The 26,494-nt window shown below is 45.8% G+C and overlaps 1 protein-coding gene across 16 annotated transcripts in view; it reads right to left on the bottom strand.

Moving 5' to 3' along the window:
• The window catches only part of FOXN3 (forkhead box N3), a 470,182-nt gene that overhangs the window by 23,434 nt on the left and 420,254 nt on the right, over window positions 1-26,494 (bottom strand). For 14 of the 16 annotated variants that reach the window (XM_074393488.1, XM_074393486.1, XM_074393483.1 and 11 more), the window contains one exon: window positions 7,366-7,431. The exons of 1 other annotated variant lie outside the window; for it this stretch is intronic. In XM_074393488.1, the coding sequence (XP_074249589.1) occupies window positions 7,366-7,431 (66 nt within the window). The remainder of the gene's footprint in view (window positions 1-7,365; window positions 7,432-26,494) is intronic. One more of the 16 variants, XM_039469467.2, reaches the window with a different exon arrangement.

The following is a 26,494-nucleotide window of genomic DNA, read 5'->3' as shown; positions in this document are numbered from 1 at the left end:
ACTTCCAGAAGAAAACAGAGGAGGAAAAATAGCAGTAATTCTCAAGGACAGACATATGTAGAAGACAGCAAAACATTGGTAGAAACATGCTTTGGATGAAATGTATGTATGTTGCCTAAAACGATAGGCACTTTTTTTATTTTTTGTGCCTGTTTTGGGGATTGTGGGAGAGGGCTTCCATGATTTCGGTGTACGGCAGTCTCCTAGAAATGGTCAGATAGCCACAGGTTAAGCAGAATTCTGATCTAACATATTTGTGACTAAGGATCTCACGTAGAGCAGCAACTTAGTCTGATATAATGAACCAGGCTGATAAATAAATATTTAAAATCTCTAATACAGTTGTAATTCTTGTCAGTAAAAATTATTACAGTCCCATATACAGACACAAAAACGTTTACCAAGTACTTTTCTATGTATTAGATGATGGGGATATAAGGTAACTACCGGCAAGAGGGAAGTGGGGAGAGAGAGAGAGGGAGCAAGACAGACAGAGAGAGAGACGGAGAGGAGGCAATGAAAACACTATGGTAAGTGCTAGGACAGGGGGCCTACGAAGATATTTTTTTTTCCCCCGAGACAGAGTCTTGCTCCGTAGCCCACGCTGGAGTACAGTGGCACGAACCCGGCCTCCATCTCCCCGTTCCCAGTTCAAGCAATTTTCCTGCCTCAGCCTCCCCAGTAGCTGGGATTATAGGTGTGTGCCACCACGCCCAGCCGGGATTTTTTAACAATGCACGATGTGCTCAAGGAACTAAAAGGTTGCTTTGCTACAGCATACAATCCCAGCAGAAATGAGATGTGTTTGGGCTTTATCCCATGGGTATTGGGAAAGCCATTAAGGGGCTTTGAGCAGAGCAGTGCCCTGCGCTGCAGCAGCTGACAGCCAGGCTCTGGAAACCAATCCAGGTCTATATCCCATCTCTGTCAATTACTGACCGTGTCCCCTGAGCAAGCTACTTAAACTCCATAAGTATTTACCCAGGGTCTCTGGAGGCTTCACTGAGTTAATGAAGGCACAAGTATTTGGAAAATGCATGTTAGTTATCAGTATCGTCATCATCGATGTGACCGACATCCAGAGAGGAATCCTGAGGCGGCCCAGCCCATGCTTTCTCCATTTCAGATGAGCTTAAACCCGTAAGAAACAGAATGAGACAGAAGCCAGACCGGGCTGGAAGAACGTAGCCATCTTCCTGGTGACAGAGTTGCTGGAACAGCAACAGCTGGTGCTATGACGGGTCTGTTCCCTTTGTGCATAGCGTATCCTATCAGAGCCACCCTTGCAGCAAAAACACCCGAGACACATAAAGTTGGACAAAGATGATGGAAGCCCTGGAATGGGAACAGAGCAAATGCAAGTTATGGAGCCCATGTTCTTCTTAACCCTGGCAGGGCCGTCAAGTCATCTGCCAATCAAGGAAGAAATGCACTTTTGGGGACAGTGTGGCATGACAGAGTCCTCTGCCCAAATGCTCAGAACCTGTAAGAACCAGGGGTATGCCCGGCATAGAGGAATACTAGGAGAGGAAGCCAGTCCTCACCAAGTTCCTACCGGAGACCATGTGCTTTGGATGCTCCTTGTCTCACGGAACGCTCGGGGAAGAGGTATATCGTAGCGGTCAGGAGTGTGAGCTCTGAGCAACACAGCTTCAGTCCAGCCTTGCCTGGTCACTGGCTCTGGGGCCTTGGCCTAGTGCCTTCACCTTCCTGTGCCTCCATTTCCTCACTGGTGAAGCAGGCTTAAACATACCTTGTAAGATTGCTTTGAGGATGAAATAAGATAAGCTACGTCAATTGCTTAGCTCAGTGGCTGACCCGTTATGTAAGCTCATCATCATCTTCGTCATCGTCATCCTTCCGCCGCCCCACGCCACCTCTCCGGCATCCTCTTACTAATAATCTACAAGGCACAGGGCTGAATGGGGTCAGGACATGGGGAAACACTTTCAGCCCATTATGCTTTTTGTAGTTATTCCTAACTCTGCATTTACCTATTAAAACATCTTCCTGATTAATGAACTGTGTTCACTTCAAAGAGAATGTGATGGACAAAGCTATCTTGCAGCATTAACAGGCTTTCCCTGAGCTGTTTCCTGAACCTCACAGACTTCTGGCACGTAGACTCAGCTCTACCTCTGAATCCTGCAGCTCCTTCTCAAATGAGCTGCAACTAAATGCTGCCTCTGCCAACCCTGGCACCTCTCCATCCTCATCATTGGCAGTGTTCTCCATGGAGAGACGGCGGATGTGTTCGTATTTGCTCACCAGCTGCCAGAAGCCAGCTGTGACACTTAACTGTACCCCTGTCTTTTCTCCTTTCAGACCCCATTCCCACGGGTCAGGAACGTGGCTTCTGAAGAACAAGTCACAGCCAGTCCAAAATGGCTGTGTTGGAGAAAGGCATTCTGAGGTCCCCAGTTCACTACTCTGCATTAGGAAGCTCGGTGGGAACGCGAGTCCATTCTTCAGCCCTTTCTCTACCAGCACATCTCCTCCTTCCCTTCCTTTTACTCTCTGTTTCCCTCAAAGCGTATCACGACACAGAAAGACCGAAACCTTTGCAGCCCATCTGCTGCACCTGATGTACTGAAATGCACTGGCCTCCAGCTACGTAAGACATCAAAAGGGCTGGACGTTCAAAGTCAACTTCTCCCTTGGATTTGTGGCTCTCTCCAGATAAGCCCCAGGCCTCCAGCATCATCCTTGTAGGTTAGGCCAGTTACATATTCATCTTTTAGAGCAGAGAATGTCCACCTCTGAGGCTCTCAGGATGCAGGGATATCAGCGGCAGACTTCTCCACACTTGCCATCAGCCACGTTCTCTGCCATTAGAGAGGGGCTCTAAGCTTTCTGGTTTCAACTAGCAAGAAGGCAACCTTCACACATAAGAAGAGAGGCAAACAGAGCGGCACCGCTCGCGGTAGATACCGTGATGTAAATGGGGTAACGCAATCCTGAGAATCTTAAAAAAAAAACGTCTAAGGTCCAAGACAAACTCTCCGCGCTACATCGCCCCTCAGCACTTCCCCGGCTCCCCTACGGAGGCTTAGCTTCCTTGGTTTTTCCCAACTTCTAAAATTAACCTCTGAGCTCCTGCCGAGGGCAGCCCTGGCTAACTCTCTCAGAGGCCATAAGCTGAGCAGCAGGTGGTTCCCTAAGCCTTCCCTTTCCTCAAGTCGGCCATTCCACCTGCTTACTCGGAGGCACGCTGGGGAGGGGCTGGCACAGGAGGACACAGCCTATTTCCGGGCTGTGTTCGTTCTGCTGTGCCCGGGGTGTCTGACATATATCCCAGTCCCAGGCAGGGGGAGGAATGCCTGCCTCCGATCCTCCCTGTCCCTCGTTCCATTTCGTTATTGTGTTTATTATCTAGAGTTTGTCTCAGGGAACCTTCCAACCAGGGATTACATAAGCCTTTGAAGATGAGTAATGGTGATCTGGCTTCTCCTGACTTAATAACAAGCCCTCCATTGGGGTTAAAGCTGACTCACAGGGCTTGTCAAAGGGGAACTGCAAAGCAGGTACTTAAGGAGATACTAGAAGCTGGAATTCGTCTCCACCGCCATTTTTTTGTGTCTGTGTGGGGAGGATGCGGTGGGTGGGCGGGTGGATTTGACTGGTGCCTAATCCAAAGTCCAGGAGGTAATGAGCCAGCCGTGCCCCACACTGTTCTGGAAATCGCATCCTATAGAACTCGTGAGACGTGGTGGCTCTCCTTGAAGAATGTTTCCTGTGCTACAAACGGGCAAAGTCTAAAGAGGCTAATGTCAGACGCACAGCGGATGCTGCCAGGGGGACATGATGTTGGAGCCTGAGGTTTTTACTAGGTGCACACTGCCACCGCACTGCAAGTGAAGCATTCAACTGAAATGAGAGGTGGAGGGACCCACAGGGACTCCAGCCCAAGCAAGACATGGCGTGCTGGGCAAGCCTGGGGCAACACGGACCCTCCAGTGATAAAGAGGCTTGCTTTTCCTGGGGCTCTCACCAGCATCTGAGCCATTTCCTTTGTGCAACCTACTCAGCTTCAGACCCTGGACTGTGGCCAGTCTGCTGGCCTTGAGCTAGCTTTACAGATGCTGAGCAAGGGTAGGAGGAAGAGAAAAGATCTAAGTGGCTGCCATCTGGTGACCTGGAGTGGCTATGAAGGGCAAGGACAAAGGAAAAGCCTTCCAGCCATCCAGGCCAGCCTCTATCTGCCGAGAGCGGATAGCAGCAGAGAGACTAGGTTGGTGGCCCCCATGCAAGCAGGGGCATCTAGTGGCCCGAGAGGTGAAAACAAGGGACTATAAATAGCAGGAGGATGCTCTATAAACAGAGCCCAGCCACAGCAGCAGCCCACGGGGGAATACAGGCAGGCTCTGCACAGACAGGAAACGTGTCGCTCTCGGCAGCCACGCTCCCTACTCGTGGGCAGTGGCAGAACCCCTCCACCTAGAGAAGACCTGGGATAGATCCACATGGGACACAGGCCCACAAACACCCCTCGCAGGCCACCCACACACCATCACCGTGGCTGGCGGGCTGTTGCCTTTAACCATTTTTGCACAGGAATCGCCTCTCACTTTTTTCAGGCCTTGGGCAATGCCAGCAGAGCAGGGGATGACAGCCTAATCATTCTGTCCATGATGCTTCTCCCTTAAGAAGGCAAAGGACTGCCTCAAATCCCAAGGCAAATAATGTTTGCAAGGTAAAATGAAAAGAGAGGTGGTGGAGGCTAGGGACATGGAGAAAGGGTGAAGCCAGAAAGAGCTAACTGCAAGCTGCAGATACAGTCCTCTGGCTGGGTTTATTAGGAGGATCGGCCAGCTGGCTTCCCAAGTGCAGAGAAGACACTCCATGCCTCTTCACTCCCTTGCTAAGGTACTGCTCCAATCCTTGGGGTCTTTACAATCTGCCCCTTGACCATGCTCGCCCTTGACCTCCAGGGGATTGAACCAGAGCTGGTGGGAAGATGGGATGGTGACTGCAAAGGTGGTGTCCCTACCCTCTGCCCAGTCTTCCCATTTACTTCTCTGTTACTCTGTCCATGAGCGGCTCCTTCCGTGACCTTTGTAGGCACCCCGGTTGTTTCCCGCCTCTGTCTTGGCGCCCCGTTCTTGGCCTGGGGCTTTCATGAAGGCTGTGGCTGGATTTCTCACAGAGTGATAATAGCCTTCTAAAAAAAAGCCTTCTAAAAATGAACCTACAGCTTCAAAACATGAACACTGAGCTTGTAAAACTCAAATTCAGCATTTCAATGTAAATAGGACTATGGCTACCCTGGAAAAAGAAGTACTTACAATTTGAGTGTTACAGAGATGGAGAGGGGAGGCGAACACCGAAAACAACTCACTTGTCTACTCATCAGGAGAAGCCTTTTCCTTTCCTACCTATGGTCAAGAATCCAGCAATCATGGACGTTTATGGAAGCTGCTGAGGATCTGTCAATGATCAATCAGTCCCCATGCCTGGCTTGGTTTCATTTCAAAGATATTCCATGCTCCAGCAGGCCTGCATCACCAGACCATTCTCCAAAATGGCAGCCTGGTGATGAGGTCCCAGAAGAGAAAGAAATTTCTAAAAATGGGTCCTGCTCAGGTCCATTATGGCTAAGCTGGCCCCACGTAGCCTCTTCCAGCGGAAGGCCATAATGCCATTTTCCCTGTCAACTTCAGCAACCAGTTGGAAGTATTTTTGCTAAACTAATGATCACCGGGTAGTTGGCTGGGTGCAAAGGAAGGTGCTCGAATCTTACATGGCTCTGATGAAATCAGTATGTTTCCACTGGGTTGAGTTATGCAACTTAATTTTAGAAATCTTTGCAGCCTGGAACTTGATTACAATCTGGTCTGTACTTTTCCTGCAATGCCATCTAAGAATGGAAGTTTATTTAAAAATTTTTAAAAAAACATACATATTTCTCTGAAATATAAAACATCATTTAAAAAACACACTCCAGGTTGACTGCTAGTTACAGAGCTAGGCCAGAGACACATGTGCTTAGCAGGGGTGTTTGCATGTCAGAGCGGTAGGCAGGCCGACATTCCAGTTGCTGGAGGCCTGAGTTTAGAAAGACAGAATCAGAAGTTTAGACCGTTCGGAACAGGTAATGGCAGCTCCAGGCAGAGGAACAAGTCTCCCTGAGAATGTTCAGCTGAATTTCTTGGGTCTTTTAAAATAGGAATAAATAAGAGAGTTTGCAGTCAAATATCCTAAAGCTGTCAGGAAGGCTGGGACAAGCAGGGGTCTATGAAGGATGGTCTTGAACGTCACACAGGCCACTACTAACAAATGGCACCTGTGTGGGTCTGAGGATGGAAACTTTCCTGTGGGAAATACCATCCACTCCAAAGGCAGGGACTTCCCACTGCTCAGCAGGCCGTGCAGCCCTCAGAGGGGCAGAACCCAAAATGAGCTGAAGGCCTAGCCATAAGAAGGAGACGGGTGGGTGCCAGCTCCTAAGCAGTGGTGTTGTAGTGGCATCTGCTGCTTCATGCCACCATTTCCACACTACTGTGTTTCATCAGTAAGAGGCTATAATGCAGCAATGTCCTGACAACAAGCTGAGCAGACCCTGGGAAGTCAGCTGTCTGTGTGTTCAACAGGGTACTGACCTCGAGTTGGGAGGAGGAAGGGACAGATCTCTTTGTTAGAAGTCATTCTTCATCCCTTGGGAAGAGATCTTTCTAAAACCATGGTAGACTAGCTCCAGAGATGGGAAAAAACCTCAGGTGGTGAAAAGAGAAGTCCCAGTGAGGAAGAGTTGTCTCAAAGCTGACATTGCTCAAGGCCAACAGAAGGTGAGGGTGGCAGTCCTACTGAGCTAAACAGCCCTGCCCTGCTATCTGGGGCAGCCTGGGAGGCTGGGTGGAAATGGTCCAAGCAGGTAGTGTGGTTTCATTTCAAAGATATTCCAGGCACTAGCAGGCCTATTTCACTAGACTCTTTTCCAAAATGGCAGCCTGGTGATGAGGTCCCAGAAAAGAAAAAAGTTTCTAAAAATAGGTCCTGCCCAGGTCCATTACGGTTAAGCTGGCCCCAAGCAGAAACTACAAATTCACAGGAGCAATTCCTGCAGGAGCAAGGAAGGCCTCTCCACTGGGACTCATTAAAGGATCTGTTTCCCTTTCCCCAAGTCTTAAGCCCTGAAATTCTATGAGAACTTTCTCATCTTGGAAACACACCTATGCATTCATTCATACATATGCATGGCTATATATTTATATGCATATGCATGTAATCATGCACGTATGTAGCTTTTAAAGTGACTCTATAAGGGAAGTTCTACTTTAGCATTAGTTCTTCCTATGACCTGGTATATAAATAAGAAGGTTAAATTCACAAACTATGGTGCTGTAGGCTATAGAAATATCTACTCACAACCTGCTTGTATCTCAGGGGGAGTATTCAAAAGCATCATGGCACTGGCAGCATCAATGTCAGGATCTGGAAAAATCAACCAATAAATAACATTATTTACAACGGGGCCGGTGTGTGTGTGTGTGTTTTTCCCCCTGCAAGTTACAGTTTATGAATGCGACAGAGAAAAAAAAAATATCCAGGAACTAGATGAGCTATCCCAAAGGTGACTTTCTTCCCAGTGGGGTTTGAGAAGAAGGACAGGTATTCTAGAATGAGATTTAAGGATCATGTTAGCAAATTTTTCATCACACAGGCATAGTCTCTTCTCGTTTTGTTAATTTTGTAATTTGCACTGTATGTTCCTGATAAACTGCTGATCTAGGCACCCCCACAGCTTTTACCCTGGAATGAGGAGCAGGAGAGTCAGTGACAATAAGAAGTTCAGCCATAGGAATCTTTAATGAACTGGGGAAAGCTCACAGCATCAAGAAAGCATTAAATACACCTGCATCTAGTGAGATACAAACAAGACATTTGGTCATTTCCATTTGTCAGCAGAGTGTACATTGTGTTTCACGAGGTTATGTGTTTGTAACAGCGGTGTGGAGGTGGTGAAGGCATTAAAAAATAGCACTTAAAATATAAAGAAAAAATTATGATGTTGAGGGTACAATGTTTGCTTCTACTTCTATTATTGCTTTTAATGTGTGTAAAAAAAAAAAAACAACTCATCACTTCATTGCCATAATTCTTAACAGGTTTCTGAATCCTTACTGATCCACCGGTTGACAGATGGCAGGTTATACAGAGACAGAGAAAAATATTATCCTTTTATAACTAAATTCATTTTCCTCTGAGAAACAGCAGCTCTGCTGCTATGGAAATGAAGGTCACCATGGCAACAGTAAACAACCCCCAAGAATGGTCACTGAATAGGCTGAAAAGAACATCTGCCCCAGCCCAGCGTCCCAGCTGCCCTGGGGCGAAATTCACTAATAGTGCGATGATGCCGTGTGACAGAAGCTGCCGCCTGTGCCCTGTCCAAATAAATGAAGTGTGCAATTGAATTCGACATCAAAATGCCTTCCCTTGCAGATTACTGCCTCTGTGTCCGCTAAACCCAATGACTAATGATGGGGGAGAAGGGGCTCACACTTGTTGGTTTTTGTACAAATTACATACCAAAATATTCAATTTACTACTAATGGCTCCATGGCACTTTATTTTGGGTATTATGCTAGAAAATTACATTTTTAATGTTAAAAAAAGTACATTTTTTATACTTTATATGTGTGGTTTAATTCCAAGGAAGTGATACGATGTGGTCAAAAGAGGTCCACGAGCGATTAATGATATGGGCAATGCTGGTTCCAGAAGACAGGGTCTCAAAAAAAAAAAAAAAAAAAAAAAAAGGAAAAGAACTTGACTCTGAAGAATTTTTTTTTAAATTTTGCCTGCAGGATGCCTGTTACTTACACTCCATAATGGACTAAAAGTTTATTTAATAAGTACATTATATGAGAAACAAGTAAATTCACTTATTTAGCAACTCCAGGAGTGAAATTCCTAAAACAGTCACCATTTCCCACTGAAATTAGTATATATATTATGTATGTAAAGTTTATACATGATATATTAACTAATATCATTAATCATCAAATAATACATATTAGCTATTATACATAATAATATACATAGTTTATATATTTGGCAACTCTAGGGGTGAAATTCCTAAAACAATCACAACTCCCCACTGATATTTATATTATATATTAATATAATAATTATAATTCACATTATAGTATGTGTATTAATATTATATCTTAAGAAATATATTAACCATTTTATATAATAGTATACATATTAACTATTTACTATTAACTATTAAACTATGTATACTATTACACATAATCATTAACACAATATACATTATAAAACATAATATATATTATATATAATAGCATAGTTTATATATACTATGTAATAATAAACTATATATAAAATATTAGTCTATAATAGTTGTATATAATAGTTTATACTATATATTATAAACTGTATAGTTTATATATAATATATAATAGTTAATATAATATGTATACAATTATATAATAGTTTATATATAAGTTGATTGATTAGTTGAATGATTATATACATTTGTATATAAGATCATTCAACTAAAAAACTAAAAGTTCTCCCCACTGCCCCTGTGGCTCCCACCGCCCCTGGTCCCTTGGGCCCCCACAGGACCTGTTGCCCAGAAGCAGCACTCACAGCCCCAGCATTCCCGCTGCCTTCTCACAAGTCACGAGAGACACACAGTTCCTGAGGGGGGCTGTCAAGGACTCAGGCCTTTCCCTCTTGCTCCTCCTTTTAGAAAGGGCCTTTTCCTTTCTCATGGGGCAGCCAAGAAAACACACGACTTTTTCCCTGCCAACTCGGCTCTTTGCCATTTCCGAGAACCTAAGTGCTGTAGGTGACCGTGGTTGGCCTGGCTACAGGGTCCCCACCTCCACGGGTGACTCATACCCAGAGTTTTTCTGAGTGGCCAAGAGGTTTGCTGGGCTCAGAACAAGAGGAAACACAGGGAGGAAGTCTGGAGTCTTTTTCTACCTATATGGCCAGAAAATTAAAGTATTTCCGTATTCTTCAAAAACACATTAAAGGAAACTGTAGAGGGCTACAAATGCAAAGATAACATAGTAAAAGAAAGAGAAAGAGAGAAAGAAAACATCAAAGAAAAGGTATTCCATCAATAATCACACACGTGGGAGCATCTAAGTGGGGCATTCCTAAGGCACAGCTTGGGGCAGTGCTCTGGATCTGCAGGGCATCCACCTGTGACCCCCACCCCCACCCAGCCAAGCTAAATAAGACACATGAACTCTGAAAAATAAAAGCAGCGTGCTGAGGGACACGTCCCCCATCTTTCCTTCTAACCAGATGTGCCATGCTTGACGCCTCCACAGATAAAAATTCTGATGTGCTCATGGAACTCGTGCTGGTCTCCAGGCATTCAGGGCAGGTGCAACACCCAGCCTTCACGTGATCTCATTTGTAATGCATTCCTACAGCTCCGCTTTCCCTTCTCAAAGGATCAGTTCCTGAATAAGTAGCCCTAGGAGCAGAATGGAACACAGAGCAAGGCTTGGGATTCTCCTCTCTTAATATCTTGGCAAGCAAACCAGCAAACACAAGAACTACAAATGGTGGGAGAAAATGTAAAATGTAATTATGTGTTTATGCACACTGGCATACTACAGTGCCAGCCCTTCCCCAGGGGGATACAGTGAGTGCCATCCTTTCAAAAATCAACTTTACTGAGGAATGATTCAGATACAAGAACCTGTGCCCATTTTCAGTGCAGAGTTTTATAAGTTCTGACACCACCATTACCACCATAACCAAGATAAAGAGCACAGCCAAGATACAGATTTCTATCACCCCAAAGTTTACTTGCACCCCTTTGCAGACATATCTATCCCCGGTCTGGACAATCACTGGTTTGCCTTCTGTTATTCATCAAAGATGTGGTATCAGTAGTTCATTCCTTATAGCTATCACTGAAGAGTAGTCACTGAATGGATATACCACAATCCATTCACCAGTAGGTTGACAACTGGATTGTTTCCACTTTTGGATATCATGAAAAAGCTGCTGTGAACTTTTATACCTCTTGGAAAATTGTTTTCATTTCTCTGGGAAAATTGCCGGTAAATGTACGTTTGGCTTATAGAGAACTGCCACATTGTTTCCCAAAGAGGGCGTACCACGTAGGAGAGTTCCAGTTGCTCCATATTTTTTTTTTTTGCCAGTACAGTACTCAAAATTGTCAATCTTTAAAAACATTAGCCGTCTAGGGGATATGGAGTGATATTTCACTGTTGTTTTCATATGTATTTTCCTAACGACAAATAACCTTGAGAATCTTTTCATGTGCTTAACGACCATTCATGTATCTTACATGAAAAGTCTGTTAAAGTCTTTTACCCATTTTTAATTAGGTTATTATTATTACAACTCATATTATTCAGTTGTAAGATTTTAAAAAATATTCTGAATATAAGTTCTCTGTGAGATACATGTTTTTTCTTAGTTCATGGTTTACCTTTCGGTTTCTTAGGAATGTCTTTTAATAAGCAGAAGTCTTTCATTTTTATTTAGTCTAGTTTATCACTTTGTTCTTTTATAGCTTAGTGTCTTTTGTGTCCTAAGAAATCTTAGCCTACCTTAAAATTGCAAAGATTTCCCAAGTATCATCTTTTTTGTTTTCGTTTGTGAGGTACTAGATATAACACTTTCTTAGTTCAATATCTAGGTTTACAGGTAAACGAAAACAGAAGTACATCACTCAGACCTCTTTCCTTATCCAGCAAGGAATAAGCAAGACCTAGCACTGTGTAGATCAATGCCAGAAGAACCCTTTCTGGCTCCTGGGGTGAACACCATGCAGCCTAATGAGCCTGACATTCTTCTGTGGAGAACTGTCCTGTACTCTCTGCTAGAACATCTCATACGCCTTTCTCCTTGTCACACCCTGACACCCTGTGAGTGCTTCTGTCTTCAGAGCCAACAACTTCCTGTCCCTCCTCTCCAAAGACAAGAGATGCCCATAATGCTTACGCTTATCTATTATTAAAATACTCGTTTTTCCCTCTTTTTAAAAATCATGAAAGTAATGTGTGCTCACTTTAAAAAAAAAAACACAAAACACTAGATAAATATAATTTGACAGATTAATTTGTCTTCCCTGCAGACCTACCTTCAAACTCAGTTTCTTGTATATATGTCCAGAAATTATGTGAAAATAAGCATATATGTATATATTCATTGAAATACTAACACACACACACACACACACACATGCACACAAATCTATTTTTTTAAAAATAGCTTTATATGGAAAAGAGTTTCTGCAACTCAAAAACTTAACATATTTCATCGGCCTTTTATATTAGTATATGCCATCAAAAGCTTTTCTACAGAGAGATTTTTGTGCATAAAAACACACTGCACTGTTTGTACAGGCATTCCCTTCTTCTTTAGATTGCAGACTACCAGAAGGCAGAAAGAAAGTGTTTGAGCTGATTATATAACTTGTGCTCAGCCCGCTACTCCAACCTACAGATGCTGGGGCCCTAAGGGCACTACCTCTGCACACGTCTCCCGTTCCCTCACCCAAACCCCACTCCTACCCCTTCCGATGAGGATAGTGCTGCTCCACTCTCTCCCTCCTGTGCCTCCCTCTGGGGCTCCCTCCCACTCTCTACCTTGAGTAATGCGCTGCTTCTCATCAGCACACTCAGGGGCACTATAGAAATGTCTCAATTTTCTGTGGTCAGGAGAGACTACTGGCAGTTTACCTCTTTAGACAGCACAGGGACTTTCTGATGAAGGCATGCTATTGTGGAAAGATGCTTTGACCGAAGACACTGGAGCTTTGTGGCTGGAAGTATTTCAGGGGACCAGGTAGCTGTTTAGGGGGTAATGCGTGCTTCTGCTTCAGAGGCATAGCTGATTGTGAAGGATAAAGAGCCCAGGACAAGATCTCTAGGAGGGGAGCAGTGGATTGGCTTTACAGGATCTTCCCTAGATGGTCTAACCCAGTTTATCAGCATAAGAAAAGAGAAAGGCATTTTGGGTAGGAACTCTTTCTAGGAGTGAAGACCCACTTGGCAGGAGTGCTTCATGTTGTATCTCAGGGGAATGAAATGAGACAGAATGGTACAAGAGAATAAGAAGGGCCACCCTTTTAATTTTGAGATGAGGAGGGTCCTCCCATCAGTACCTAATTCAGCATCTTAATTCAGGAACCAAATCATTTATTGCTGGTTAATTCAGTATCACACCAAGCATGCTGTCATGGCTGCTTAAAAGAGTTATGACCAACGGAGCCAATCTCAAATCCCATATTAAAAAAAAATCCTCCTTCGCCCATGCTTCAATAACAAATGTTCCTTCTCCTCTGGACCGGTTCCCAGCAGCCCATTTCAATTTTCATCTTTAATGCAGGTGTCTGATCACATTGCCTCTTCTCTGCAGTACGAGACTGGAAAACGGTCACGCATCTTAAAGATGTTTTCAAATTCTCTTCTCTTGAATGTACACATGCAATTATATTATGCTGCAGGGAGACAAACAGGTAACACAGTTTCCAGAACCAACGGTCTAGCTATTTGGGTGAAGAAAAATGTTGAGCCTCAGTTTCTTAAACTGTTGAGATGGTACTTTGGTTGTGGAAGAGGCTCCTCCTCGGTGCACAGGACAGGAACAGCACTGCACTAGACATGAGGATTCTTGGGCTTAAGTCCTGGGTCTGCTGACTTTCATTGTGATGTGCCTGAGTTCATTCATTTCAACATGATGGGTGTGTGGCTGCAGACCTGGAAAGGGCTGGTTTGATTTTTCCTCCCTTTCCACATAGTTCCCACTCTGTAATATCCCTTGACTTACTCCTCCCCGTGTGACTTGTGGTTGCCAGAGCTATGGATTCCAAGGAATGCCTACCAAATGGGGCATCTACTCCAAAGACCTTAGGGGTAGCCAACAGCCTTAGTAACGTTGGGAGAATACACTATTGCCTCCAGAAAGCCACGGCCTGTCCTGATGGGTCCCTGCCAGGTCTATTTCACAGCAATCTATCAAGCCTGGTGTGGGTATTCTGTGAGTTCCTGGTGTGGTTTCTACCCATGTTTACTCCCCTTCCTCTGGGATTTAGTTTCCAAGAGAAGTGACTTGGAGAGGCCATCTGCTTTAACAAACTAAGAATACAAGGCCGGCAGGAAGCCCCTGATTCAATCCACACTGCAGTATCCACCTGATGTACACAATTCCTCCTTGGCCCATGCCTCAGTAACAAACGTGAGCACTGCCTTCAGCACCTCTGAGCTGACTGACCTAACAAAATGATGATAATGAAACACTTCCCATAGAAAAAGCCTAAGAATCATAACCATTACCTTCTCAGAAATCACGTGGTTTTCTACAGGGCTAATGTGTTTGTCCAGTTCTCCCTGCTCCCCCTCACATCTGATGGGTCTTATAGTATCATGACATCTTCTTTTCAAGAAACAAACGAAAATACCAAATAATAGATGACACACACTCAGACAGATATGATCAAATATAAGAACATGGGTAGGCTAGGCGTGGTGACTTGCGCCTGTAATCCCAGCACTTTGGGAGGCCGAGGTGGCAGATTGCTTGAGATCAGGAGTTCAAGATCAGCCTGGACAACCTGGTGAAACCCCATCCCTATGACAAATACAAAAATTAGCTGGATGTCCCAGCCACTCGGGAGGCTGAAGCATAAGAATCACTTGAACCCAGGAGGCAGAGGTTGCAGTAAGCCAAGATGGCACCACTCCACTCCAGCCTGGGCGAGAGAGCGTGGGTACATGCTCAGATACATACACTAGGGTGTTCCCTAGCACCTAGAACAGTGTCTGGAACATCATGAGTGCTGGATAGTGAACAAGTGAATGGATGGCTTGTCCAGTCTGCTGCTGGGTGAAGCCAGCTGCCCACGGGCCAGCACCCAGCTTGGGGGAGAAGTATTGGATGCTCCTCAGGGCATAGGCCTCCAGATGTGCACTGAAATCCCATGGGAACCCCAGAAAACCAAACATCAGGCCCCACCCTAGCAGACATCAAGCTTTGTAAGAATCCCTCAGGGAATTCTGAAGTGTGTGAAAGGTGAGGAATGACTGTAGCAGTACACCAAGGATGCTAGCCAAAGAAGCCAGAGGAAGACAGGTGCTCCCAGGTCTTCCATAACTTTACTCAACTTCTTCGCTTGGAAATATCTTTATCAATTTTCTCTAACTCTGCATGAGAACGATACAACTGAAAGCATTCATTAACCCCCAAAATGGAGAAGAAATACAGTCAGCCTTCCATATCCATATCCATGGTTCTGTATCTGTGGGTTCCATATCCACAGATTTCATCTGCAAAGGATCAAAAATATTAGGAAAAAATAACTCCAGAAAATGTTACGCTGTTGCTGACATGTACACTATGTAGTTAGATGATGGCTGCATGTGTCCATGCGAACATGTTCAGGCTTTTCTTCTTGTCATATTCCCTAAACGATGCAGTCTAACAATTATTTATATAGTATTTAAATGGTATGACATATTATAAGCAACCTACAGATGATTTAGCGTATAGAGGAGGATGGGCATAGATCACATACAAGCACTACACTACACTATTTTCTATAAGGGACTTGAACACCCTCAGATTTTGGTATCTTAGGGGGTCCTGGAATCAATCCCCCATGGATACCAAGGGAGGACTGTGCTTGGATAACTTTTAGGGCCAAAGGAATAAGGACAGATGAAAACAAGCAAGCAAACAGACAGAACTCCAAGTAAGCTGTGCATGTCATGGGGAAACGCTGAGTAGATCCACGTTTGCGTACACCCTGTATACTAAGCCAGTGCTTTCAACTGCGGGAAATTTTGTACTTCCTTCCTCCAAGGATGTGTGGCAATGTCTGAAAATGTTTTTTGATTGTCATGACTGGGAGGGAGCTGGAGGGTGCTGCTGGCATCTAATGGGTCAAGACCAGGGAGGCTGCTCAACATTCCACAATGTACAGGACAGGCCCCACCACAAAGACTGATCCAGTCCAAAAGCTGAATAGTGCTGAGGCTGAAAAACCTCACACCAAGTTCACATATACATGGGCTATGGTCAAGAAAAGCAGCTCTTCAAACCAAACTATCTCAAACAGAACAAATCAAAACTAAACAGATACACAATTCACTTTGTTGCTGATGTTTTTCTTTTCCTCCTTTTTGTAAAATCCCTCGGCATCGGTTAGGACAGATAGGATATCTACATTTGTTGCTTTGAAATCACTGCAGTAAGAAAAAGCCATACCCTTTGGCTTCTGTTGCAATCAATCAAGATATCTATAACAGCCGCCTCTGATCCTGAAGGCAGCAGAACACGGGGTGCCGTCAGCTCTACTGACGTCATCTGCCATGAATATTTCTTCCACTTCCCTTCTGGCTGAAGGTTATCAAGAAAGAAGTTGCCCCAGTGAGCAAGAGGGATGAAGTGGGAAACAGGAGATAGGATTCTCTGTGGACATGACCTGCAAACACCTTAGGGGTTCTTGTCACAGTGAAACAGGAGACGAAGTGACACCAGTGAGCCCGGTGCATAAGCTTCTGATGGGCAGGATTTTGGGGAACAAAAATCTCACACGAAGTTCGACACCAAGTTGTGATTTTATGCATCATCTTTAGGATGGAAGTTGGAGACAGAGCACACCAAGAGGGGCCTTTCTTCTCCAAAAAAATGAATCAAAAGGGTACCCCAAACTCTTGTTGCTCTGAAGACATGAGGCAAGCTCAAAGCAATGATTAAGCAAACTGAAACTAACAGCTGTTGGTTGGAATGAAAGATAATCTAATTAAGTTGGTAGGTGAAAGGGGAGTGGGGAGGTAAGGAGAAAGGATGAATAATCTATACAAATATTACACTATTTGGCTGAGTGTGGTGGCTCACACCTGTAATCCCAGCACTTTGGGAGGCCAAGGCAGGTGGATCACTTGAGGTTGGGAGTTCAAGACCAGCCTAGCCAACATGGTGAAATCCCATCTTTACTAAAAATACAAAAAGTTAGCCAGGCGTGCTCGGGCGCCCCAATTCTAACATGGTGTTAGGATGGCCTGGCTGGAAGCTCTTCGGGCCTCTCACTTCATCTGAATCAACCACTGTCCCTGCTGCTTCTCTGCTTGAGAAATGAAAGGAGTACCTCGATACTCCCCAGGGAGACACTTCCATGTTTCTGTTTTCTCTGGGCAACAAGAAATGCTTTAACTTTGATGTCTTCTGAGTCCCTTAATTCTAATGCCCTTTTTGCCTCAGCAGCGAGGTCTGCGTCACATTGCCGTCACGCTTCCGAATCTGTGATTCCAAAGCAAGTGAATGCATCGCCTCCAGCCCTTTGAAAACACACTGCCACCTCAGACACCTCTTTTATCTGGCGCTCTAAATTTTCCTACCGATGAACATTTACTTCTTTAATATCTTTGACCAGTTGATCAAACTCTTTCTAGCAGCAGCCTGGGAGAAAACAAAAGAACTGTGTGGACGGAAACTGAGAGTACAAAAAAAAAAAATCTAAAATTCTAGACTTGAAGCCCAAGGCAAAGGTGACAAGTGACCCAGAACAAGTTATGATCCTGTCCCATGGGTAATAAGACAGAGGGGTTTTGATTTGGTTCTGTTTGGCTTGTTAAACTGTGCTGGGCTTGCCTGGGTTCAGTTTATGGTTTATTTAAAAATTTTAAAACTTCCTACAGACGAGTGAGAAGCTACAGATTCCTCTCAAGTTCTTCTCCCCTCTGCATCTCACCCACTTGTGAATCTCTACTTACTGCATTCTCTGATTTCTGCCTCTTGGGTCACCCCTCTCTGGGGATGCTGTAACTCACATGTGCAGAGGGGACATTCGGGGATGCTGTGGAGGGGATTCTGACCCTGCAGGGAGGGAGGAGGGGGGATTAATGCCAAAGCCCTCTAGACTCTGGCATTCTTTGCTTTGAAAACGTCCTGCCTGCTCCTGGCTTCTTCATCCAGTGTTACAGCTGGAGGTCACTGCCCAGGAGGGGACTGGAGCCAGCCTCGGGTGTGAGACTTCTACAGGGCAGAAACAGGAATGGAAACTTTCAAGACAGCCCTGAGCACCTCAGAGCCTGGCCACACTGGTGTCCAAGAGAAAGGATGTGCCAAGACCAGAAGCCAGAGGTGGGACCAGGATGCCCCTTGAGACCAGAGCCAAAGGCCCAGGGAGAGGCTCAGAGCATAAAGGCCTGGGCACGGCCAGCGGGGGATCACCAGTGCATCTTTCTTGAGTCGGTTTTTCTCCCTCTCTATGCTATAAGGTCATCTTCCCCAATGAATGGCTTTCCCCAACCATCACTTCTCTCCACTTACTGGAAGATAGCTCTTGACCAGTTCCCATGCCAGAAACCACTTCCTCCTCCAGTAAAGGGGTCTGTGGTTGCTGGTAAGCCCTGCACCAACTTTCCCACAGCTGTGGGGGTGCTTGGCTCCAAGCAGGCATGGCAGTGCTTCTCAGTGCTGAGAACTGAATATGTCCATGTGCATGGCATCTTCATTAGCTCTGTCTTCAGCTGGTCAATGTGCAAATAATCTTTTATAGAAGGAAAGAGTCCCTCTCAGAGTGACACTGGCAGGTGTGTTAGTGAGAATAAATAGCACTCAGAACCTGCCATCAGTGCTTCAAGGCACACACGAGCTGAGTGCCCTCTCTCCACTGTCTTCCTCCCTAACACTCCAGCACTGAAGAACTGGAGGGTGACTGAACACCGGCTCACTTTGCCTGGGGATGTATGTCTTCTACTAGCCGAAAAGAATTTAAAAAGGAACTAAAGAACCAGTGATGTTCCCAGGCCTGACACCTGACTCTCATTATAGAGGTACAGGAAGTAGTCTGAGAACAAAACCTCACCTTGTTCTTTCTGGGTAGACTTCTACCATATTGAATCACACTCCCGGTCCCACTATGCCACCAACCACTGGTCTGCTGAGATGATCTCTTTGTTACAAAAGGTTTTGCCTTTTGATTTCCTTACTAGAAAGCTGCTTCTCAAACATCTGGAAGGGGATGTTTAATGTGCTACAGTTTAATGTGCTTGACCTCTCTAAAGCTCATGCTGATGTCTGATCCCCAGCACTGGAGGTGGGGCCTGATCGGAAGTGTTTGGTTCACAGGGGAGGGTCCCTCATGAATAGCTCAGAGCTGTCCTGTGGTCACGAGTGAGTTCTTGCTCTGTGTATTCCCATGAGAGCCGGTTGTTTTTTTAAGAAAAAGCCCGGCCCCCTCCCTTCCACCATCTTTCTCATGCTTCCCCTCTCGTCTGTGATTTCTCCCCTCCACCTTTCACACGAGTGGGAGTAGTCTCGGGTCCCCACCAGAAGCTGCTGCTGGTGCCATGAAGTTGTACAGCCTGTAGAACCATGAGCCAGATAAACCTCTTTTCTTTACAAATTACCCAGCCTCAGGTATTCCGTTCCAGTGATACAAAAAAACCCCACAGGACTTTGGAGTCTAAATCTCTAAGATCATGCTAATTTTGCAGCTGGGAGATGCTACAGCTCTGGGGCAATGGCTCTTCTCTACAACCAGGGGTGACGCCGCCATTTCCCTTTAACTTCCAGACAGGTCCAGCGGTGCTCTAAGAACCCATCTGCAACCAAGGAATGTGTGTGTGTGTGTGTGTGTGTGTGCGCGTGTGCGTGTGCGTGTGCGTGCGTGTGTGTGTTGGGGGTGGTAGTGAGGAGAACACATTAAAAATAAAATAATTCACCTGTTTTTAACCTATCAAGTAATCAGTTACAGATCCCCAGCAAAAGGGGCACTGGGAGGCTGAAACCCAAGAATGCAATGGTGGAGACCCCTCAAAGGGAGGGGACTTCAGAGGGATGTGCAGTTTCTCACCTTGACTCTTCCTGCCTGCACCACAGGATTTAAGAACAGTTCAAGCACACATCGCAGAATTCCCTCACCCCATTACAGCGGACTCCCATGTGAAAGTCTAGGATGTTCTTTGGAGAGAGGCCCTGGATATCCAGTCATGGCCCAGATCTGTTCTCCCTCCCAAATGGACCGGCAAGCCTCACAGTGCCCTGTGTCTATGGTACACGAGGGAGGATGTCTGCCAGGCCACGTGTGACAGGAGCATGTCCCTCCTCTGGGAAGGGGGGCATGGAGGGCAGAAGAACCAGTCCTGACCAGGCTGCCCCACTGCAGTCATGTATTGAGGGGTCAGAATGGTGCAGGAAGGGATTGCACGTGGTACGGACAGTGGGATCACAGCACCAGCACAGGGCGGAAAGGTATGCCGTGGGGCTGGGGCTGAACAAGGTGGAGGGCAAGGAAGAGTTGGCAAATGTCACACATTTCTTCAGCTCCTGGGGCTCCTTACTTTAACCCGAGACTCATAATCCCCTACGGTTTTCCTCCAGCCTGTCTGACAATCCTCATCTACCCTGAGCATCCCACAGAAGATAAGCTGGCAACAGCCAACATGGCAGGGACGTTGGCAAGCCTTTAGTGCTAAGAAAGCCAGCGTCAGTGCTCTCTGGCCACGCTGCTCCCAGATTAAAAGTCACAAGGTCACAAGAATAATGTACGACCAAACCTTGGTTATTTACGTCCTGTTTGGACCATCTTATTGCAAGGTCAAAAATAAATACAGGTAAAACCGGGCATCCTCCCTTACACACACACACACACACACACACACACACACACCCCCCTACTACAACCATCCACAGGAATGATCTCTTTCTTTCTCCCTTCTCCCTTAGAAACCTGAGCTTCAGCCGGGCGCAGCGGCTCACGCCTGTAATCCCAGCACTTTGGGAGGCCAAGGCGGGTGGATCACCAGGTCAAGAGATTGAGACCATCCTGGTCAACAAGGTGAAATCTCGTCTCTACTAAAACTACAAAAATTAGCTGGGCATGGTGGCGCGCACCTGTAGTCCCAGCTCCTTGGAAGGCTGAGGCGGAAGAATTGCTTGAACCCAGGAGGTGGGGGTTGCGGTGAGCCGAGATCACACCATTGCACTCCAGCCTGCGTAACAAGAGCAAAACTCCATCCCCCCCCCCCAAAAAAAGAAACCTGAGCTTCAGACACAAAGGATAACCAAAGGAGATGAAAGCACATTTCCCATTGGTGACTGGGGATACCTATTCTGGCTCCAGTCCGTCCACACTGGGAGCCACACCCATCTTGGGGTAGCTATGGTGCACTCTCCATGGGGAATGATGGTGAGTGACTGGGCTGCCCTCCTCAGCTATTCTTCTAAAGTGAATTCGGGGCTGCTGATTCTCGCAGCAGGTCTCCCGGGCACTGAGCTCTGTCCAGGCCTCAGTTTTAACATTTAGCCTTTTAGTCTCTCTAGTCAAATTCTTCCTCCAAAAAATAGAGTAAGACAAAAATAGAAAAGCAAGTCAAACACTTGTGTTTTTTTTGTTGTTGTTGTTAAGAAAAAAAAACCACACACAACTTTTTTTTTATTGTTCTCTGAGATGTGTTGATTCAGAAACAACCCTCACATGTTATCAGTTGAAAAATAAAACAAAGCACCCAAAAAGCGTTTGCATTTTCCTTTATTTCACATGGGCCCTTCACCTACTGTCTGCCTCACACCTAAAGCAAAGCCTGGATCCTGGGAAGTCCTGTATCGGTACAGTGAGAAGGCTATGATAATGTCACGGCTATCGCTTCCGCTTTCACTGAATAGTGCATATTCCATCTGATAGAAAGAGACATCGGCACCATCCATCCATCCATCACAGAGAACAAAAAATATAGTGCTGTTAATGAGTATTTCATTGTACACAGTTAAGTATGGAAATGTAGATGCAGGACTAAGACTATTCATGAAGGTATCACGGAAATAAAAGAATTAAGTTTTCCACATGACAACATTTTTTAAGTGCAACACCGAACTACTGAGAGGGGAATAAGAAGGTGCCCACACTGCCCCGGACCTGCAGGAGCTACTGTCCCATCTCAAAGGCTGGGGAAGATCCCTGAACTCAGGCAAGGAAGCTCAGAACAATTAGTTTGGGTTTAAAATTTAGTTTGAACCATAACGCAAGAACTGATTATCTGGTGAGTGAACGGGAAACGGGTTCTAAAGAAAATCTCCACAGAATTTTCTAGAATGGTTAAGAATGGCTACATCTGGAATAAGTATTCCGCATCTCAGGAGTCCACGTTGAAGGATCCTGCTTTTTTGAATGTGTTTGATCAACAAAATAGTCAAGCTCCTTTCTTTCTAGCCACAGGGTCTATGTGGGTGTTATGATCAGAATGTGTGTGTCCCCCAAAATTCGTATGTGGAAACTGAATCACCAAGGTGAAAGTATGAGGAGATGAGGCTTTTGGGAGGTGATGAAGTCACGAGGGTGAAGCCCTCATGATGATGCGGGAGGCGGGCAGGGAAGTGCAGGGTGCAGAAAGTCAGGGTCCCTGCCAAGGGCTCCACCCTTGGGCGTGTGCCCACAGACCTAAATGAGGACAGGCATTTCTGTTTCGTGCCCTAAAAGTTGCCTTTTGGCCTGCTACACCCCCATCCTGTGCCCGCAAAAACCCAAGACCCTAGTGGGCACAGACGCAAGTGGCTGGACGTTAGAAGGAACAGAATGACACATCGACATACCCCGGCAGGCATCAGCCGGCCCTTGACGATGGGATGACGCAGAATTTGGCTGGGGGTGGTTGGAGGAGAGCCTGGTCGCTGGGCAGCCCGACCCTATGGGAAGACCACCGTCTGGCTCCCCATCCACCTCGCTGAGAGCTACCTCCACCACTCAATAAAACCCTGCACTCATCTTCTAAGCCCACATGTGATCCCATTTTTCCAGTACACTCAGGCAAGAACCCACGATACAAAAAGTCCTCTGTCCTTGCGATAAGGCAGAGGGTCTAACTGAGCGGATTAACACAAGCCGCCCGTAGATGGCAAAACGGAAAGAGCGCCCTGCGACACACGTGCCCAGGGCTTCGGGAGCTGTAAACACTCAAACACAGATGCTGCTGTGGGGTCAGATCCCAAAAACACTCCCCACGACCTGTCACCTGCATGCTCCCCCTAAGTGTTTCAGCAGCAGGCGCTGAAGAAGCAAGCCACATCCTTGTCACATGCCCTGGGAGCAGGATAAGGAAACTCCTCCTGTTTCAATGAACGGGATGAGTGTCCTCATAAAAGAGGCCCTAGAGAGCTGCCTGTCCCCTCCACTACAGGAGGACACAGCGAGAAGATGCCCTCTACGAGCTAGAGAGCAAGCCGTCAACAGACGCGGAATCTGCTGGCACCTTGATCCTCCACTTCCCAGCCTCCAGAACTGTGAGAAATACATTTCTGTTGCTTACAAGCCACCCATTTTATGGTATTTTATCAGAGCAGCCTGAATAGACCAACACAGTGGGTAAAACACCCAGGACACGAGCACAAATACTAAGTAAGTGCCATGCGGAGTAAAGGAGGAACAAGCGCTGGGGGCCAGAGCCTGGCCAGGGAGACATGGTTTTAAAGGAGGTGAGCTCGGGACAAACGTGGTCTCCTCTTGTGGATGCTGCACATTCACTCCAGACAGAACTGTGAACGCTAAGCCAAACAAAGCTCTGCAGTTTGTATCTGGGGCATACTTGTTTTTGGAAAAACCAAGAGGGCTCGATGATCACCAGAAAGTATCAGGGACAGACCCAGGCAGATTGGAAGGGCAAGACTGACGGAAGGTGATGGCGTGGACGGGGGAGGTTTCCATTCCCAGTGGGGCGGCAGCAAGGACAAAAACATCTGCAGGAGCCCGGCAGGCTGGGGGATCGGATTACTTCGTGGCGGCAACGGATTCGTTCTGTACCATGAAAACCGTATTTCATCTTTCAATAGGAAAGGAATTCTAGCTAGTGTTATACAAGCAAAACTAAACAAAAAAAAAACCCTGGAAAACAGAGAAGGAAAAATCAACCACTGCAACTACCACCACGCCTGTGGTTTTCTCTCATCCTTTCAACATACTTGTAGAAAGAGTTTCAACTTCTTTATTATTTTTTTTTAACTGAGCTTGCTTCAAGCCTAAGCCCTGCCTGGGAGCCTTCAGACTTCGTGCCAGAGGACAGTGCTGGCCACAAAACTTTTAGGGGAAGAGATTTGGAGGGGAGCAGAGGGGAAATAAAAATGAGTATGTTTCTAAGCAAACAATTCAATCTCTTCTTTAACAATAAGAACAATAGTCGTGGTATCAGCGGCAAGAAAAAGAGACAGTGGTAGATAAATATGGAAGGAGAACTCGTGGTGGCGGGCACCTGTAATCTCAGCCACTGGGGAGGCTGAGGCAGGAGAATCACTTGAGTGTAGGAGGTGGAGGTTGCAGTGGGCCGAGATCGCACCGTTGCACTCCAGTCTGGGTAACAAGAGCGAAACTCTATTTAAACCAAACCATACCAAACCAGACCAACTCATCCAGCGTAAAAGATACTTAAGGGGCACATCCATCAGTTACAACATATGGAACTTGGAGTCTGGATTTAAAAAAAAAATGGTTAAAAAACATAAACTTTTGGGGAAATATAACCACTGATGGGACAAATATTAAGGAACTGTTAAAACTGTAAGGTGTGCTATTGATATTACGGCTCTATGTTTAAGAATCTGTAAATTTTTGAAATACATAATGAAATACAGAAGTAATTATAGGAAATCTGAGGATCTGCTCCAAAATCCTCATTACTTGGGGGTGAAGGAGGTGGTGGAAAGTGGGAGAGATGCAGGTGAAATAAGCTTGGCCAGGATTGATGGCTGTTGGGTGAAAGGTATACAAGGGTCCGTGAGTGTATTTTTTGCGACATATTCGAAATATTCTACAGTAAAAACTTGAATGGGGAAAAAATGGTAGCAAAAGATACTAAACCAACTGTACCGGCTGTGGGAGGTACCCTTTGTCAACAGAGACAGGGCCCATGACAAGGAGGTCCAGGTGACACCACGCTCCAAGAACGCCATCAGGGAGACGGGCTACGTCTAGGCTCCCTGAAGTTTCATTTCCCTCTTGCCGATGAGTTAAACTTGACCTTCCACTATAATCAGTGTTAAACAGTAGTTAAACCTGGTGCTTAAATGTCGTGAGAAGCACAGCAGGCCCAAGTCTGTCTGTCTTCAGTGCATGCCTGGCTGGGTTTGTGGGAGTCGATGGGGAGCGGACAGACATGGGCACCCTTCTGACCCCTGCAGGCAATTAACCGATACTTTTGAGCAGGGAGTGCCATTATCTTTAACTCAGCAGGCATCACTGTACATAATGAGAGGTCATAATTACGGTTCTCTTTTTAAAATGTGACCACAGTATCCAAATTGACCTCTTGTGGCAGCCTGGCTTACATGCTGGGAAGTACAAAAAAAGGCGGGTATGGGCCCTACCCACTGGCGTGACAATGATGGGCAGCCAGGGCCCCTTTGCAACTTCTGAGGTCAGGTATCCGCACTTATTCCCTGGGGAACTTCAATCTGTTTGGGCTTTACTAATTATCATTTTTCACTGAGGAGCATTTTACTTCTTTAAATAGACACAGACTAGCCAGAACTTTATACGTTTTTTTAAACCATGGAGGAAGGGCAAAAGCAACTCAAATTAACATGCCCGTGATTATGTGCACGTACTGTCTATCCACGGAATCACCGAGTTGAAAAGATCAATTTCTGATCATTTTTCCACTTTAGTATTTTGTAAAGTTGCTGGAGACTCTTTTACTTTAAAAATGCTGACTTATTATACTATTATACCTTATAATTAGCCCCACCTAGCAATATTTCTAGCTCCTATAGCCTAAACCATTATATAGACTGAATTGTCTGTGGGGAAATCCAACCTACCTGGATTTTCATATAGACACTCTCAGTTCTAAGCACAGCATAATACTTTTTGAGCTAAAAGAGACCCTCTGAAACCATCTTACTGATGAACAGTGTGAAAGAGATCTACTTGAATTAGCGGGCTGGATGCGGCCAAGCAGGAGACAGGTTCAGCCAAGGTCTTGAGCCACAATCAGCTCAACCCCACCACCTGTCTCTTCCACATCAAAGAAGCTGCATCCCAGTGATGCCTTCCAGAGAAAGACAGAAGACCTCCATTTTTCTTTTTTAAGAACATTAAACAAGGCCGGGCACAGTGGCTCACACCTGTAATCCCAGCACTTTGGGATGTTGAGATGGGTGGATCACGAGGTCAAGAGATTGAGGCCATCCTGGTCAACATGGTGAAACCCCGTCTCTACTGAAAATACAAAAATTAGCTGGGCATGGTGGTGCACGCCTGTAGTCCCAGCTACTTGGGAGGCTGAGGCAGGAGAATTGCCTGAACCCAGGAGACGGAGGTTGCGGTGAGCCAAGATCGCGCCATTGCACTCCAGCCTGGGTAACAAGAGTAAAACTCCGTCACAAAAAAAAAAAAAATTAAACAAGTCCTCTTAAAGTCTTCATTTCCTAACCACACAACGACAAACACCCTAAAATAAAATGAGGTACCCACCTATCTTCCACAGATATGTGGAAGAACAAACTTTTTGTTACTCTAAAACACTCTGGACTTACT

This window comes from Saimiri boliviensis, chromosome 2 (genome assembly GCF_048565385.1).
Source record: "Saimiri boliviensis isolate mSaiBol1 chromosome 2, mSaiBol1.pri, whole genome shotgun sequence".
Classification (NCBI taxonomy): Eukaryota; Metazoa; Chordata; class Mammalia; order Primates; family Cebidae; genus Saimiri; species Saimiri boliviensis.
The sequence above is the reverse complement of the archived record's forward strand: the minus strand, read 5'-3'. Positions and strand labels throughout refer to the sequence as shown.